The sequence below is a fragment of the Macrobrachium nipponense genome, chromosome 45 (assembly GCF_015104395.2).
Source record: "Macrobrachium nipponense isolate FS-2020 chromosome 45, ASM1510439v2, whole genome shotgun sequence".
Taxonomy (NCBI): domain Eukaryota; kingdom Metazoa; phylum Arthropoda; class Malacostraca; order Decapoda; family Palaemonidae; genus Macrobrachium; species Macrobrachium nipponense.
In genome coordinates, this window is record NC_061105.1 from 10,134,591 (window position 1) to 10,153,070 (window position 18,480).

At 38.3% G+C, this 18,480-nt stretch overlaps 1 protein-coding gene and 1 long non-coding RNA gene across 3 annotated transcripts; one reads left to right on the forward strand and one right to left on the reverse strand.

The window, feature by feature from the left end:
* Positions 1-4,419: 4,419 nt before the first annotated feature.
* Positions 4,420-10,145, reverse strand: LOC135214096 (uncharacterized). The gene is made up of 4 exons (XR_010314259.1): positions 9,988-10,145; positions 6,855-7,026; positions 6,158-6,259; positions 4,420-5,048 (listed from the first exon to the last, which is right to left on the reverse strand). It is a non-coding gene; the product is annotated as an uncharacterized LOC135214096 (long non-coding RNA).
* Positions 10,146-11,231: 1,086 nt separating this feature from the next.
* LOC135214097 (uncharacterized) lies at positions 11,232-15,960 on the forward strand. Of its 2 annotated transcripts, XM_064248201.1 has the most exons (9): positions 11,232-11,354; positions 11,528-11,854; positions 12,847-13,182; positions 13,480-13,772; positions 14,143-14,263; positions 14,507-14,557; positions 14,861-14,940; positions 15,055-15,103; positions 15,448-15,956. In XM_064248201.1, exons 2-9 carry the CDS (start codon positions 11,731-11,733, stop codon positions 15,762-15,764), a joined length of 1,371 nt encoding a protein of 456 aa, XP_064104271.1. In that variant the 5' UTR covers positions 11,232-11,354; positions 11,528-11,730; the 3' UTR covers positions 15,765-15,956. The 2 variants fall into 2 exon arrangements, with proteins under 2 accessions (XP_064104271.1, XP_064104272.1); XM_064248202.1 differs by lacking the exons at positions 11,232-11,354; positions 12,847-13,182 and having other exon boundaries at positions 11,361-11,854; positions 15,448-15,960.
* Positions 15,961-18,480: the final 2,520 nt, after the last annotated feature.

Genomic DNA, 18,480 nt, shown 5'->3' on the forward strand with positions numbered 1-18,480 from the left:
TATCCAGATATGAAGGGTGATCTAGCAAAGGGGTTAAAGAGTCTACCAAATGGTGTCAAAATATCCAGATATGAAGGGTGATCTAGCGAAGGGGTTCAAAACTTCATAAAGAGTCTACCAAATGGTGTCAAAATATCCAGATATGAAGGGTGATCTAGCAAAGGGGTTTAAAACTTCTTCATAAAGAATCTACCAAATGGTGTCAAAATATCCAGATATGAAGGGTAATCTAGCAAAGGGCTTTAAAACTTCTTCATAGTCTGCCAAATGGTGTCAAAATATCCAGATATGAAGGGTGATCTAGCAAAGGGGTTCAAAACTTCATAAAGTCTACCAAATGGTGTCCAAATATCCAGATATGAAGGGTGATCTAGCGAAGGGCTTTAAAACTACTTCATAGTCTGCCAAATGGTGTCAAAATATCCAGATATGAAGGGTGATCTAGCAAAGGGGTTCAAAACTTCTTCATAAAGTCTACCAAATGGTGTCAAAATATCCAGATATGAAGGGTGATCTAGCAAAGGGGTTCAAAACTTCTTCATAAAGAGTATACCAAATGGTGTCAAAATATCCAGATATGAAGGGTAATCTAGTGGAGGGTTTTAAAACTTCTTAAGAGTCTGCCAAATGGTGTCAAAATATCCAGATATGAAGGGTGATCTAGCAAAGGGGTTCAAAACTTCTTCATAAAGAGTATACCAAATGTTGTCAAAATATCCAGATAAGAAGGGTGATCTAGCGAAGGGGTTTAAAACTTCTCCATAAAGAGTCTACCAAATGGTGTCAAAATATCCAGATATGAAGGGTGATCTAGCAAAGGGGTTCAAAACTTCTTCATGAGTCTGCCAAATGGTGTCAAAATATCTAGATATGAAGGGTGATCTAGCGAAGGGGTTTAAAACTTCTTCATAAAGAGTCTACCAAATGGTGTCAAAATACCCAGATAAGAAGGGTGATCTAGCAAAGGGGTTCAAAACTTCTTCGTAAAGTCTACCAAATGGTGTCAAAATATCCAGATATGAAGGGTGATCTAGCGAAGGTGTTTAAATCTTCTTCATAGAGTCTGCCAAATGGTGTCAAAATATCCAGATAAGAAGGGTGATCTAGCAAAGGGGTTCAAAACTTCTTTATAGAGTACCAAATGGTGTAAAAATATCCAGATATGAAGGGTAATCTAGTGGAGGGGTTTAAAACTTCATAGTGTCTGCAAAATGGTGTCAATATATCCAGATATGAAGGGTGATCTAGCAAAGGGGTTCAAAACTTCTTCATAAAGTCTACCAAATAGTGTCAAAATATATCTATGAAGGGTGATCTAGCGAAGGGATATAAAACTTCTTCATAGTGTCTGCCAAATGGTGTCAAAATATCCAGATATGAAGGGTGATCTAGCGGAGGGGTTCAAAACTTCTTCATAAAGTGTCTACCAAATGGTGTCAAAATATCCAGATATGAATGTGATCTAGTGAAGGGGTTAAAACTTCTTAAAGTGTGTACCAAATGGTGTCAAAATATCCAGATATGAATGGTGATTTAGCGAAGGGGTTCAAAACTTCTTCATAAAGTCTACCAAATGGTGTTAAAATATCCAGATATGAAGGGTGATCTAGCAAAGGGGTTAAAAACTTCTTCATAAAGAGTCTACCAAATGGTGTCAAAATATCCAGATATGAAGGGTGATCTAGCGAAGGGGTTTAAAACTTCATAAAGAGTCTACCAAATGGTGTCTAAATAACCAGATATGAAGGGTGATCTAGCAAAGGGGTTCGAAACATTCATAAAGTCTACCAAATGGTGTAAAAATATCCAGATATGAAGGGTAATTAGTGGAGAGGTTTAAAACTTCTTCATAGTCTGCCAAATGGTGTCAAAATATCCAGATATGAAGGGTGATCTAGCAAAGGGGTTCAAAACTTCTTCATAAAGAGTCTACCAAATGGTGTAAAAATATCCAGATATGAAGGGTAATTAGTGGAGAGGTTTAAAACTTCTTCATAGTCTGCTAAATGGTGTCAAAATATCCAGATATGAAGGGTGATCTAGCAAAGGGGTTCAAAACTTCATAAATTCTACCAAATTGTGTCAAAATATCCAGATATGAAGGGTGATCTAGCGGAGGGGTTCAAAACTTCTCCATAAAGAGTCTACCAAATGGTGTCAAAATATCCAGATGTGAAGGGTGATCTCGTAAAGGGGTTCAAAACTTCTTCATAAAGAGTCTACCAAATTGTGTCAAAATATCCAGATATGAAGGGTGATCTAGCGGAGGGGTTCAAAACTTCTTCATAAAGAGTATACAAAATGGTGTCAAAATATCCAGATAAGAAGGGTGATCTAGTGAAGGGGTTTAAAACTTCTCCATAAAGAGTCTACCAAATGGTGTCAAAATATCCAGATATGAAAGGTGATCTCGCAAAGGGGTTCAAAACTTCATGAGTCTACCAAATGGTGTCAAAATATCCAGATATGAAGGGTGATCTAGCGAAGGGGTTTAAAACTTCTTCATAAAGTCTCTACCAAATGGCGTCAAAATACCCAGATATGAAGGGTGATCTAGCAAAGGGGTTCAAAACTTCTTCCTAAAGTCTACCAAATGGTGTCAAAATATCCAGATATGAAGGGTGATCTAGCGGAGGGGTTCAAAACTTCTTCATAAAGGAGTATACCAAATGGTGTCAAAATATCCAGATAAGAAGGGTGATCTAGCGAAGGGGTTTAAAACTTCTCCATAAAGAGTCTACCAAATGGTGTCAAAATATCCAGATATGAAGGGTAATCTTGCAAAGGAGTTCAAAACTTCATGAGTCTACCAAATGGTGTTAAAATATCCAGATATGAAGGGTGATCTAGCGAAGGGGTTTAAAACTTCATAAAGAGTGTACCAAATGGTGTCAAAACACCCAGATATGAAGGGTGATCTAGCAAAGGGGTTCAAAACTTCTTCATAAAGTCTACCAAATGGTGTCAAAACACCCAGATATGAAGGGTGATCTAGCGAAGGGGTTTATAACTTCTTCATAGAGTCTGCCAAATGGTGTCAAAATATCCAGATATGAAGGTTGATCTAGCGAAGGGGTTCAAAACTACATAAAGAGTCTACCAAATGGTGTCAAAATATCCAGATATGAAGGGTGATCTAGCGGAGGGGTTCAAAACTTCTTCATAAAGTGTCTACCAAATGTTATCAAAATATCCAGATATGAAGGGTGATCTAGCGAAGGGGTTCAAAATTCTTCTAAAGAATCTAAATGGTGTCATCAGAATGTAGGTTGATTAGCAAAAGTGGTTCAAAACATCAAAGAGTCTGGCCAAATGGTGTCAAAATATCCAGATATGAAGGGTGATCTAGTGAAGGGATTCAAAACTTCTTCATAAAGAATCTACCAAATGGTGTCAAAATATCCAGATATGTAGGTTGATCTAGCAAAGTGGTTCAAAACTTCATAAAGAGTCTGCCAAATGGTGTCAAAATATCCAGATATGAAGGGTGATCTAGCGAAGGGGTTCAAAACTTCTTCATGAGTCTACCAAATGGTGTCAAAATATCTATATAAGAAGGGTGATCTAGCGAAGGGGTTCAAAACTTCTTCATAAAGAGTCGGCCAAATGGTGTCAAAATATCCAGATATGAAGGGTGATCTAGCAAAGGGGTTTAAAATTTCTTCATAAAGAGTCGGCCAAATGGGGTCAAAATATCCATATAAGAAGGGTGATCTAGCGAAGGGGGGTTAAACTTCAGTAAAAGTCTGCCAAATGGTGTCAAAATATCCAGATATGAAGGGTGATCTAGCGAAGGGGTTCAAAACTTCTTCATAAAGATTCTACCAAATGGTGTCATAATATCCAGATATGAAGGTTGATCTTGCGAAGAGGTTCAAAACTTCTTCATAAAGAGTACCAAATGGTGTCAAAATATCCAGATATGAAGGTTGATCTAGCAAAGGGGGGTTAAACTTCAGTAAAAGTCTGCCAAATGGTGTCAAAATATCCTGATATTAAGGGTGATCTAGCGAAGGGGTTTAAAACTTCATGAAGAATCGGCCAAATGGTGTCAAAATATCCAGATATGAAGGATGATCTAGTGAAGGGGTTTAAAACTTCTTCAGAAAGATTTGGCCAAAAGTTGTCAAAATATCCAGATAAGAAGGGTGATCTAGCGAAGTTCATGGCAACAGGTTATGCCGAAGATTTCTTTATTTATATAGAAAACTAATGCTGCTGTTCAAAAACTTGAACGAGAATATTCGAACTAGGAGGACGAGAAGTAACTGTCACAAGGAAAGAAGGTGACATGGCAAGAAAAGTAGTGATTTTTTTAAGAGATTCTTCAAGCACTAGAAAGGAACCGGATAGAATGAATTCTGAGTATTCATAATTTATTTATACTTTTAAGTTTCAATGTTAACAAACAGATACATCAAAGTGCTTTCTTTTTATTTAATAGTACACATTAAAAATTATACTGCATGAATGAAATGAAATGCTGTTGCATAATGATGATATGACTGAAAATATTAAATCCCTCTCAAAGTTACATTCCTTGAAAAAAAAAACTTATCTAGTAAAAAGCGTTCACCTACTAGATTTACATAACCTAACAGTAGATTTGTCTGATACCTCTAAGTGTGATTGAAGTAAATCTGACAGGTAAACTATTAGACTTTGAACACAAATCTGGATACTTTCCTTTTCATAGAACGTACACTGGATGAGATTGAACTTATTGAAATTGTCTCCATTTTCAGTCATAACTTGTTTCGAGATATCCTCAACTTGTTGGTACGTAGTCTTGTTCCTTTCAATTTTTCGTCATATCCAGTTTCTCAATGTCGAAGCTAATCACTTAAGACAACTAAACTTAAGTCCTCGTGCGTGAGTTTATGACGTATGTGGGGCCAAATAGATGTGTACTCTTAGCGCATGAGGTTTCTCCTCGTAAACAACCACCAGGAGTGAATGTGCGGCCAATATCTCCACAAGCCACTGCACCCGTGGGACTACAGATTAATACTTCCATCTTCCCTCATTTTACACAGCTGCTTATTTTCCTGCAAAAAGTATTTTAGTGATGTTACATACTCACTTAAAAGTACATAACCTTTTGTGATCAGGATTAAAATATGAATAGAATTTTATGGCAGTAATAAAACAAATATGGTAAGATTAGCTTCCATAATGAAAGCATAAATTACGTAAAATTTAAGATAGAATTACAACAGTTCTAATTCCGACTGATTATTAACTTGTTGATATGTTAAAAAAAAAAAAATTTAGAGCAGTAACAATTCTGCAAAAAGAATTTGGAGTGAACAAACTCAAAATCTGAAAACAAAATTATAAGCTATCTAAGCCATTTATAGTTGGTGGAGTTTACCACTCAAAAACCAAATTGTATGATTCTTCAATGTAAATTGAGTTGACAAGCCAAGTATGATTTAAACTAACTTATACCAGACACCTTCAATTGAAGGTACACGAAAGATTTAGTTTTAACGATCTCATTGATCTTTTAAAAGGCATTTGATATTCTAAGTTAGATTTATGCTTCATTTCAACCCTCCTAATCTTTAAAGGCCTGTCCACACGACCGGGCCTGATCGGCGTGCTCCGGGGTTGACGGGCAAATTCTGGCGGACTTATCCATGAATGTTGTCCACATGGGCATGGGTGAGGCGATGGAGAGGTGGGCGTGTCCGACGATGCCAGTAGTGGGTTCAGTGCGGTACGATAAACATGGTGCCTACCGCAAAGAAGAAGATAGTGTAGCATGATAATTGCTTTGTGTATGATGAAAAAGAAGAGAATATGGTGCAAAGAATGGCCCAGTAAAAGAAATTTATATGGTTAACGTACGTCTGCCAGGGTCGAAGCTCAAGCCATTGGGCACCACCATGGTAATTTTGCTACAAGACCCATCGGGCAATTTGACTGTTTGCCAGTCAAGTGTGCCCGTTAGAGGGGAAGTCCGCCGATCAGGCCCGATCGTGTGGACAGGCCTTAACAGCCATGAAACACCACAGATGTAAAGTTGTTTCATGCGATTACTTGTTAAATTAGGTTTAACCTATGTTCAAACAATCAGCCCCTACATTTTCAACTTTCAATATTACAATAAATAACCCTGTAACACTGACATTGTCAAGATCCACTCACATACCTTTGTCACAAATATCTCCAACTCTTGAAGGAGTCTTAGCCTCTCTACTTCTAACGTTTGACAAAACACATTTCATTTGCTGCATACGAAACCCTCTGGATCCTGTAAGAACACCCCCCGTCAGTTACAATTCAATAATGCTCCTTGCTCATCGACCGGTCTATAGTCTTACTATTTCTACATGTTATAACAGGTCAAACTTTTGTTTAATCTCGTACTTTGCATTTATGGAAAACCTAAAACTGCACTCTGTAACATGTAACAAGCCACTTTCAATAATGAACTAAGAAACCACTTTCAGTAGTTAAAAAGTATCAGTTGTAACCTACCGCACATTATTTCAGAAGCCACATGGTTATGAAACCTACCAACAATCAAATGTTTTTTGTGAAGTTGCTTTTAACAACCCTAACTATTACAACCTAAATATTACAGAGTAAAAAACTTATGAGACAAGCACTTGGGCTATAAAAAGGTCTCCTTATAACCTTTACATTTTGTTACTAAACTCTAAATTGACAGTTCAACATTCCAAAAAATTTTAAGGAGTTACAGGGAAGCATCATAACCTAACCTAGGGCATGAAGGCCCTTAACTGACAAGGTGGTTTGCCCAACCTGGCCCCCAAAACCTAATCTGATCTTGAAAACCATACAATGGACACATTAGCGTTACATAGACTTTCAATATTTCTTACCTTAAATCTTTTCCGAAAGTTCCCTTACAAGCAATTAGGGGATCACTTGCATATCACTCCTTCAGAACGTAGCCCAAATACACTAGTTCAAAGGACACTTATAGGCTTTATGATAGAAACAGGGCATTTGGCAGGTGGGGCAATGTACATAGCAAGGGACAACTCCTCTGGCCTGAAAGAATATTAAGGACTTCATTATTTCTGGGGAATCGAGATCTCGCCTAGCAATCTCCGACAGCACTACACTCGTACAAGGCACCCATTGAGCTAAGCTTAGAAAATTTTTTGAACGACTGGCTTAAAACTATAAACTGGCTTAAAACTATAAACATCTGGTAATTATTTACCATTATTGTTTATGCACAGAAAACCTTAGCAGGACACTGTAGTACCATCCCCTTGAGGACTAAATATAAAAAAACTTAATTTTTACAAACTGGTAAATATCACGTTATCCTGAACACATACTGCATCATATACACCCTTTTCTACATTCATTCAAATTTGATTATAAATTCAGTGCTCTTTAAAACTATCAAATTACATATCAAATTAAGTATGTGTTAGGGACACATCTGGTAGAACTAGGTTATAACTCCAAGTCAGGTATTTCTTTGAAAATTAGTTTCCTACAGTATTTAGTTATTTTTTTGGGGTAGACTGAACATTGCAAATTACATTTGACGCCCCAATCCCTAGAAGCTATCATATTCGCTGGATTGTTCCTTGCAGTCCATGCAGTTATTGCAAAATTACCACTGCTTATCCTGTGATATAAGCAATTTACACTTACTACAAGTCACTAATTTTTGGTTATACTCCAATCTAAAATCACCATTTGATCACATGGATCAACCCATAATTCTATTGTAGGTTAAGCCTAGTTGTGTGTACAGTTGTATGCCTCTTGAAAGTCTGGTTTGCAGTAATAAAGGCTTCAATTGTATCAAAAAAAGAAAAAATGGGGTTGAAGAGTCCTCTGTCCAATGCCTGTAGATCAAATTCTACCCTATGCTGCTGTGCTCATTAAAATCATCCAACTGTCAGGTTAAGGAGTCCATGAACCTGTAGCATGTAAATGTTGCCCTTTCTTATCAGTAGAATAGCCTTACAAATTAGATGCTACTCACAATTAACAGGAACATACCTTGGTAGATCTAGGGTACTAATCCGCGGCGACCTAGACTATGGCAGATGCGGTTTTTCTATGCAGTTTTTCTATACAGTTTTACCTACTGAACAAGAATTTTAAGTAACATTTATTTGGAAGACTGTAATTAACCCCTAGGGGCTCATACTAAACACGGCGAAATACATTAGACGCCCCAATTCCTGGTGGCTTTCGTATTCATGGGGACAAACGATGCAGTCATGCGGAAAGCTTCTGTAGAAATACCCATACCTTCACTGTTCTAATCTTAGCCTAACATGAACATTCTATTTAACTCATGATAATTATCACCACCGCAATGTCTAGTCTTATCTACGGTAGATCTAGTGTACCTATCCGCGGCGGCCCAGAGTATGGCAGTTGCAGTTTTTCTATGCAGTTTTACCTCCTGAACAAGAATTTTAAGTAATATTTATTTGGACGACTGTAATTAACCCCCAGGGGCCAGTACTAAAGGTAACATTTCAGAAGCATTCCGCACTGGATATTAAAATAAATAATCACCAGCATGGAAAGAGCATGTGAAAAGCAAAATAAAAAGTATGGTAGATCTAGTGTACCTATCCGCGGCGGCCCAGAGTATGGCAGTTGTGGTTTTTCTATGCAGTTTTACCTCCTGAACAAGAATTTTAATTAATATTTAATCGGACGACTGTAATTAACCCCCAGGGGCCAGTACTAAAGGTAATATTTCAGAAGCACTCCGCACTGGATATTAAAATAATCACCTACATGGAAAGAGCATGTGGAAAGCAATATAAAAAGTATAGTCATTATATGAGAGATTGAACGGGGTGGAATTAAATGAGCTTGATAAGTTTTTACATTGAATTTTTCTTAAGTTGGGAGAGGTGTTTCCTCTACGGTAATGTTTACTTTTAATGAGCCCTCCAACTTACTTTCTTATGCAAACAAAAGCAGTTCCAGTTACTCATTATTGGCCGAGAGGTGTAACATCGTTATGACGTCATGGATTTCATAACCAATTACGAACGACTTTAGTCGAAAACTAAGTTTCACTAGCATTTCAGCGGAGTAATAAAGTTACCTGTCCAGTGTCCACTGGTATCCTTGTTTGACTGAATACACTAGTAATGAAGCAAAAACCGGCCTTTTGTCTTCCTGTACCTATGGCAGAGGCAGTGGCTGGCCCTTCTGGCATTAATTTTTTACAGAGACCTTCGATTTCCTACCGATTGTTTGCAGTGCAATGTGGATTACGGTGAATTTTATCATTATTTGTCTAGTGGTGGTAAAGAAGTTGTGATTGAATATGCTAAAAGACAATTTCATTTTAAAGCAAAAAACACTGAGAGTGTTGTGGAGCTACTATTTGTCGGATCCACTACAACAGGAACGCCTTTAAGAGTCATCCGCCACGGTAAGTAGCCTTACTGTGACCCCTGTGGCTAGCGCGCGCAGCGCAACATTACCTCTTGCTGTACATGCCGTGCTTGCCAAGAATCTTTAAATATGCGGATAAGGCGCGAAGCGCCGTTCCGCTGCGGCCTTACTAACAGCACACACAAATCGATCGTCGCTGATATGTAGTCGCTCCCTACTTTGTTTGTTGTGGTTTTGGTATCGCCGCCATATTGCTTTTGGTGTTCTTCCTCCGATTTCGGTCGGCGGTCGAGTCGCGTGTTTAGTACTGGCCCTTGGGAGTTAATTACAGTCGTCTGAATAAATATTACTTTAAATTCTTGTTCAGTGGGTAAAATAACATAGGAAAACATCAATTGCCATAGTCTACGCCACCGCGGATTGCTTCTGTAGAAATACCTTATCTACCACAGTTTCCTATATAAAACTGCCATGGCTAATAGACAAAATAATCTTGCCGATACAGCACTGTCAGGGATCAAATGTCAAACCAAGTAGTCTCCAACTAGAAAATAACACAATGTAGTATCTAGGCTACATTAGTCAATATACACGTTAATAACCACTCATAACCCTTACCTTCCAAACAATTTTGATTACATCCAATATGTGTAGTACAACATACCACTGTGTACCACAATATAGTACACACAACATAGCAAACCACAAGTTGTAAAATTTACGAATAGCTGAGTTTCAGTTCCTTCCAGACTTCACTTCAATAACCACACTGAACCAAGGACCATATATGGAAGGTCTTACCAGAAGAAGAAAACACCATGGGTGGTTATATGCTTCTCAGTCAACAGATGGCATTAATCACTCTTGGCTGTGGTTAACGCCATCTGTTGACTGAGTAGCATATAACCAAGTTAACGCCATTTGTTGGCTGAGTAGCACATAACAACGTTAACGCCATCTGTAGACTGAGCAGCATATAACCACGGTCGTCCAAGAATTATGTTACATTAAATCTATAAGTAAGATTTAAAAGAAACGATCTTGGCACAATTTCCACGATACGTCTATGACTTGAATAACATTACTGAATAAAAAAAAAAAAAAAAAATAGGATCAATAACAGACCCACATACCCTTGGGGACAAACGCTTTGTCAAGCAGTTATTTGATTCTGGAGGAGAACAGAATATTTAAAAAAAAGTATAAGCAATAATTAACATTTATCCTGACTGTGGTATCTACTGGACTTGAGGAGATACATGCAAGACCTTTCATATATTTATAGTTTTTGCATTTCTGATATTCATCATTATCACTACAACTTCAATGGCGTAAATAATAATAATAATAATAATAATAATAATAATAATAATAATAATAATTTTGGACTGCAGATGAACCTAGGGGAGGGTTCGAAAGCTTTATTTAGTGTTTTTAAATCATACACGAACTCTTATGTGGACTCCTTAGAACAAAATAATAATATTAATAATAATAGCAAAAAGTATTATTTTTTTTCTCACAAAGAATAATAGCGGAAGCTCCATCTGGCAAGATACGGATGCAATGATGTCAGTTCTATATTTTTGTTTTTCTTCTTCTTTTTATCGGGACATATCCTTTCCCACGGGAAATGTTTTAGGACCACTATCTTGCGCTCGGTCTCGTCTTCCATTCGCATGTAAACATTTTCCTCCAACTCTCTCTCACAAAGCAACATCCTGTGTTAATGATACGGAAACGAACTTTCTACATCAGTCATGGGTGCGGCTGCTGCTGCTGCTTCTTCTTCTCACAGGAATCTTCTAGTAGTAGACATACACTAGACATCCGCTCTCACGTTTCTTATGCGACTACGAGCCGTTGCAAAGGCTGCTATCACCAGCTACTGCTGTGACGTCACGACCGGATGCTTCTTTTTCTTCTTCTTCTTCTTGACTTTGCTTTAACGATAGTCAGTCAGTTACTGACAACGCCGAAGGAAGGTGAGTTTTTTCCCCCCTTCTCTTTCTGCTCGTTTACTGATATCTTCTATAATTTATCTCCCGAGAATTCTGCTGGCGTAATCTTTAGAGACAAATTAATAGCGCTGTTCTGAAAGAAAAAAAAATCTAAACCATCACGATCTATCTCAAGTCATTCCAAGCATCCCTTCCAGAACTCCGACAGGACGCAACCACGCGAAACGATTGTATTGTAAACTTGACAGTTAAACTTGATTTGGTAGCTACAGTGCAGGAGATGAAAAAGATCTTGAGCAAATGCCGATATGACATTTCAAGCACCCCGTAACTGAGTCCAATTCTTCGTTGCATCGAGAGTGGCCTGAGGAGAGCTGAACGAAGTTCCGGGGAATTGGAAATGGCGATACAGCGGCGCCCACAGATCTGCCGAGACATCCCTAAAGCGCTCCTACTCCTCTTGATTCTACGGACGAATATTACTGAGTCCTCCTTCCAGAACTGGTCTCAGTTTATTCACGAAGGTATGCTTGTTAAACAGCTGATAATTCTGTATATATCACTCAGTCAAACCTTTCAGATATAAGTCGATGAATCTATGTATGATCTTTTCTTTCGTATAGCATATTCAGTTACGTTGCCAAATCTTATTCAGCCTGTCCATTGCCTGGGTTGCCTTTTGATATCCCATTGTGCATATTCTGCCCTCATTACGAAAGCCTTTACAAAAGGGATTTCAATGCTCTAATCAACCCACCAGTGTCTCCTCAAAAGGCCTGTCCACACTAGGAAACAGTGCAAAGTTTGCAAACAGTTTGCAAGCAATGTTTCCTGTCCAGACCTCAGTTGTCGTCAGGATGACTGTTGGTGCAGAAGCCACTGGATTCTATTTGGCAGTTTCAATGTACTCGAGGAAGAGGGATTAATAAGAGAAAGAAAAAGAGATGGGTGAGGAAGTTTTTATAAAAAGTAGTGTCCCACACATGCACATGTGTACATTATGAACACATAGGTGCATGTGTACATGCAAATATATACATATAGCCATCTACATATGTAGATATGAATGTGTATGTATATGCATATGGACATAAAATTGTGTTTCTTGGTGTGGACAGGCCTTTAGTGACCACATTCTGTCAACTTTTGTTTCCTCATTCCACATTCTGTGGAAATGTACAGCCAAGATCATAAGTGTAGCGAATCCACCCAAAAGAACCAGGTGTTTCCTATCCCCAACGTTTCTTCATCACTGACTCCACTTTCAAAACCATGAATTCATTCAATTTAGATAACCATTCCACTCAGTGTTGTCTTTCTTCTTCTGATGTCGCCACTGTCTCTACGGCTGACTCGTATCATTATAGAAGGTCCTGATTGGAGGGTGGAGTCGGTAACATCCTCAGATAATGCAGTTTGGTCTGGCGGTGATAATGAGGAGAAACTTTGGGGACTGGTGAAAAGATTATGAAAGCATTTGTGAAAGATAAAATTCAAGGTTCTTTCTTCATGACAGGCTGTCAACTTGAAAAGGCAACCACGGGAAATAAAGCTGTCATTAACGTTGCGGATTCTGAAGACTTCTTTCAGCTGTTCGTCAGTAAGTTAGGTGCTATGGAGCCTTCCATAAGATTAAGGACACCGAATAACGAAACACACACACTCTGGGAGGCTAAAAACAGTATTTTCGAACAACCTACTTCAGTTAGATTTTTCATGTCGAACGAACCAAAGGTTCAGTTTGGAATGAATGCAGGAGAGAACAGGACTTTATTTTTTGAGTCTATGGGCGCCGTCAGGCCCTCGGCCATCTTAATGGAGAACGTGAAGACGACTAGAAACTGCCCTCAAGGTGAGACTAGTTTTATTGTTTCTATTACTATATATATATATATATATATATATATAATATATATATATATATATATATATATATATATATATATATATATATATAAATATATATATATATATATATATATATATATATACATTATATATATATATATAAAAAAATATACTATATATATTATATAATCATATATATATATAATATCACACACAGAGTTTGCATGGACGTACTGGTGCATGGGAGCGCGAGTGTATCTGTTATAGGCTCATATTATTATTAATCTTTTCCGTTTTTCAGGTCTTCCATATTCTCTTTTGAATGGAAGTTCCTCTCATTATAACCCAGTACTCCGTGATGGTGAATCTCGATTTGTGATCATTACTAAGGAGGAGAAAACAATCACATTAGTCCTACATAAGCAGGAAAATAATCAAGAAAACAGCTCTGAATTCTGCATTTGCTGGAACAAAACAGACAAGAGCGTCTATCTGTCAAACACCTCGTGTGTCTCCTGCCCACTTTTGCCGACATGTGTGCCTCATTTTCTCAGTCTCGTCTACGAGAATGATCAAATCCCCAAGACACTGCAGGTGAGATGTCCTATACCACCAGGTGACGCAATTACAATTTCCTGTCGGTATTATTTCTGTGTGGTAGAATGGATTGGGCTTTAAATGACATTAGTAGCTTGAGACTTCCACCCTCATCAAGTCGTGAATGGCAGAAGAAGTTACATTGGCGAAATGCATAGTGGGGAGATATTTCGCCAATATAACTCCTGTCCTTCACTACGTGACAAGGGCGGGAGTCAGTCCACCGAAATATATAGTCCTTATCTTTAAACCAGTGTGTTTTAATGGGCTAAAAATAGGCCTACATGCATTTATACGTATGCTTTCAATGTATAAATGTGCACAGTTACTCGGTGCTTTGTTAATAGAAGTATTTCCCGTCCGACAGATCAACGGAACGGACATTGCAATAAAAAACGCCTCGCGACATCTGACATTCAAAACGGAGAAGGACGAAGGAGGAGATGTTTACGTAGTACATGACCTCAGGGAGTTTGACGCGACTTCTGGTGAGTGAAAGTATTTATACCTCTGAAATACCTTAGTCATCATTTGGGAATTGTCATTTACATTCGTTCCTCTGCCACAACAAGAATTCGAGAGGATGGAGACTGCTGTTAGTAGTCCCATGTTCTGTGACGTTTTCTGAGCTCCACAAACCGAATTTGAGTCTCTTGTTTAATTTACTCGTATTATATTGATAATGATAATAATAATAAGGTAACTGACAATGATTATCTGCTGTCTTCCAGGCAGACAGCCCCGGCCAAAGGGAGACTCTGATTTTGAAGGACCGAGTTCAGGTAAGCCAGAACCGAAAGAGTTTAGTACTACAGCACAGTTTCCTCTGGGTTGCACTTTGCCAATGATAATTTACGTACATATGTAAATTCTCCTGGAGAGTTTGTAGCACTTTCTTGGTTACTCTTTCTCATTTTTGATTTGTAGAACTTTCTTGATTATTCTCTCTCTCTCTCTCTCTCTCTCTCTCTCTCTCTCTCTCTCTCTCTCTCTCTCTTTGTTATCGTCCTGTTCATACGAGAAACATAGTCTAGAAAATAAAGTCAAGAGACCAATAAATTATCAACTGAATTCGACTCTTCCAGGTGACAATGAAGTCGTTCCATTATCAGTCGGTATCGCTGCGATTGTCAGCCTTACCATCATACTAATCATCTGCTTCAAGGTAACTCCCAGCTATTTCTGTCTAAAGTGCAATGTTGTATATGTAACACAATATAACACATTGGAATAACGCCTAAATAGTCCCCTTTTTAAAGTATGCGACTATGAATTCCAGAGACGGCCTTGCAGAAACGAAGCTCCCAGCCACGCCTTGAAACAAGTTGGTAAGGATGAAAAATGTTTGGCAGTTAGTTGTCGATTTCAATCAATTAAGCCTATTGAAACCGCAACAGAGGCAGTCATGCATATTTGAATATCAAAAGATGGATAGAAATGGATTTATATATAATATTTTGATCGCCGAGGGGCTAGTACTAAAAGGGCTAGTACTATAAACAGTGAGTCCTGTTGAGCTCCCGCCATGTTTAATACTACAGCACTTCAGAACGCAAAGCGTATAGGTGGATGCATACAGGGTTAATTAACACATAAAACTACGGGTTAATAAACCCATAAAACCATTGAGTAAATGTGCTCAATAATAACGCAAACAAACGACGTTTTACAGATATTTGGGAACTAGGACGAAGTCGTTCCACGAGTGACGTCCGACGTAACGAACAGTGCGAAGACGGCGACTCTGAGATCTACTACGAGGAAATCCGAACGTCCTACGTCCCTGAATCGCAGGGCCTCTCCGGAAGACCGATTTGGCTACAGGAGGACCGCAGCTGCAGGGGAATTAGCCCACAGGAGGACCACGACTACGCAGAGATTCACACAATCCCGTATGAATGGGAGGATTCACACGGAAGAAACGGTGTCGTCAGCTACGAAACCGTCAACGACATTTACGAATCGTTGGAAACGTTACGTCGAAACTGAACGGTTTAGAAGGTTGTGTGTGTGTGTGTGTGTACACACACACACACACACACACACACACACACACACACACACATATATATATATATATATATATATATATATATATATATATATATATATATATATAATCTGATTCAACGTATAATCAAACCCGGATGTTTATGAGCCAAGGTGGCTAATACGAACCAGACGAAAATACGAAAAAAAGTAGAACGAAACATTCAAATCTTGAATATATATATATATATATATATAATATATATATATATATATATATATATATATATATATAGCATATACACATCCGCGGCTTCTGAATTCTTATTCCGGATGTGCTGACGTAGTGATAATCTGCCGCGATAAAAGTATACGTTTTAAGTTTAGTCTGATCGAACATTTCCGTTTCCTCTAACAAGTTACTGTACCACATAATTATGCCATAATTATTTTTAATTATGTATATCCCATGTGATTAAATTATTGAGAATACTTCTATGTTTTATTTTTCACTATTATTATGATCATTATTTTGAATGCAGCAACAGAATGCAACAGCAAATACAGAAGGATGAAATCATGGATAAGTACACTAAAAATTAATATTTAAATAAAATATATTCTATCTTCTTTCCTTTCAATTTCTCTCACCGTAGTTTTTTTTATTTACAAAACTTTTTCTCCAATTAAATGAAATCTTTATACTACGCTATATGGAATATATTTTTTACTAAGCAAATTTTATTTTATTTTATCAAAAAATATTTTAGAAGGTTAATTTCAATGATACTATGAGGACCATCTGGCAGTTAAACAGTCTACAGAAATATCCTGTATAGTACAGAGCGTTTGTTTCAAAGTGAGAAGACAGCAGATCGTAAAAGGCTCTCTCTCTCTCTCTCTCTCTCTCTCTCTCTCTCCATCTTCAGCTGAAAATTCCTATGGACAAAGTCAAGTCTGGAAAGAGAGAGAGAGAGAGAGCAGGAATGAATTTGCTCCCCTTCCACACACCCCACCGCCCTCCCCCCCGCCCCTACAAAAAAAAAAAAAGCCCCCCCCCCAAAAAAAAAAAAAACACGCTGTTCGGTTTTGTAGCAAACATAACTTGAAAAAATGTCGAACCGGGCCACTTTTTTTTTTTTTTTTTTTTTTCTTCTGGACTTCGTCGTAGATCACAATATGGATTCACCCTTTTCTACTTTCGTGGAGAACAATTTTAGCTCATTGTCCCCCACACGCAGAGGCAATCAACGTCGACAAATAATTACACAGAGGAACCTCACCCCCGCCCCACCCCACCCCCCACAGGGGAGCAGTAAAATATTTCTGAAAAGCTTTGCAAGCTTTCAGAAAATGATACACCACCATGAACACACCTTTTGTCGAAGACTGATCAATGATGAACAGCCTTTTCAAATATCAGGATGAGAAGACGGTAGTAGCTTTGAAGGCGAGGCTAGTATACAAATGACCTGAAACAGATACGATAGGATTTTCAATGAAGGCGGGCGGGGTGGGAAAGGGGATGGGGGGGAAGAAAGAAAGATAACAGAAGTTTAGGTAGGGGGAAAGAGCCACACGTATGTGTGTTTGTGTTTGTGGCTTTAAACAGGGAATTAAAACCGTATAAATCGTACGTCAGTTACGGCGTCCTTTCGATGGTAATGTTTCCAAAATCAGGACTTGCTTAAAGATTAAAATAGATTTATGCCAACAATTTGCAATAACGAAAATAAGTGAACTGACTACATGTCATGTATATAATCGCTCTCCAGCATATTTGTTAAGAAACAGTTCGGGAATTCTGATAAGAAATAAAGGCTTTATTGAAAATGCTGTATGTATGTACATTCGTAGTCTCGGTATCTATCTACACATTAAAACGAGTGTTTTGACATCGCCAAAGAACTTTACTTCTTCAATACAAATAGCTTCGGCATTTTATTAAACATTTTTTTTTTAGCGATCATTCAAGTCAGGTAGACGATAGATGATTTTTGTCGTGACCACAGCGTGAGGGCAGCCGCTTTTCGGAACACCATAGCGCCTCGATAATGAATTCATCATGTTCTATTGATGGTCTCGATTCCACAGTGAGGAGCCCTCGTAAAATATTCCACGCGAATAAATCGTGAATACCAAATTGCCTTTTGCATTTTGGCGCAATGAGCGGGAATGTCCGGCATATTTCGAGGTTCCTGGATTCTTTGCACCGTAGCTCAGACTTAAGTACCCGATTTTTTTTTTTTTTAGGATTCTCTGCTGCTGCTGCTGCTGCTGCTGCCTGCTGCTGTTGTCTGTTGTGTGTGTGTGTGGTGTGTTGGTGTGTGTTTGTGGGTGTACATGGGTAAGGTGGTTTTCATTCGGAGTATCTTCGAGCACGACATGAAAATGAGGCTGTAAATGACAGAGGTGCAAAGACAATGATGAGTCCGGAGCCCGAGGAACGGAGCACCTAACGAATGGTTGTTGGTACAAGACTGTAATTCCATTCTAAGGAGGATTTATTGGAAGTCTTGCATTTTTCACAAAACAAACACTTATGCTACGAATGCCGTTTAATGTCCAAGTTCGCGCTGCCCCCACCACACCACACCAGCCCCGGGATATCACCAAAGGGGAATGAAGACAGTACACATCGTATCGATGACTGTCCGGGGCGGTATATAGTAATTATTCGGATGTCAAGACATTTGAACCTCGATGCTTGGGAATA

What these genes read in the sequence shown, in the direction of transcription:
- LOC135214097 (XM_064248201.1), top strand. Translation starts at nt 11,731, where the DNA reads ATGGCGATACAGCGGCGCCCACAGATCTGCCGAGACATCCCTAAAGCG. An exon ending in GACTAGAAACTGCCCTCAAG is followed by an intron (nt 13,183 to 13,479) that starts GTGAGACTAGTT and finishes TCCGTTTTTCAG; the next exon opens with GTCTTCCATATTCTCTTTTG. An exon ending in TTTTGAAGGACCGAGTTCAG is followed by an intron (nt 14,558 to 14,860) that starts GTAAGCCAGAAC and finishes CGACTCTTCCAG; the next exon opens with GTGACAATGAAGTCGTTCCA.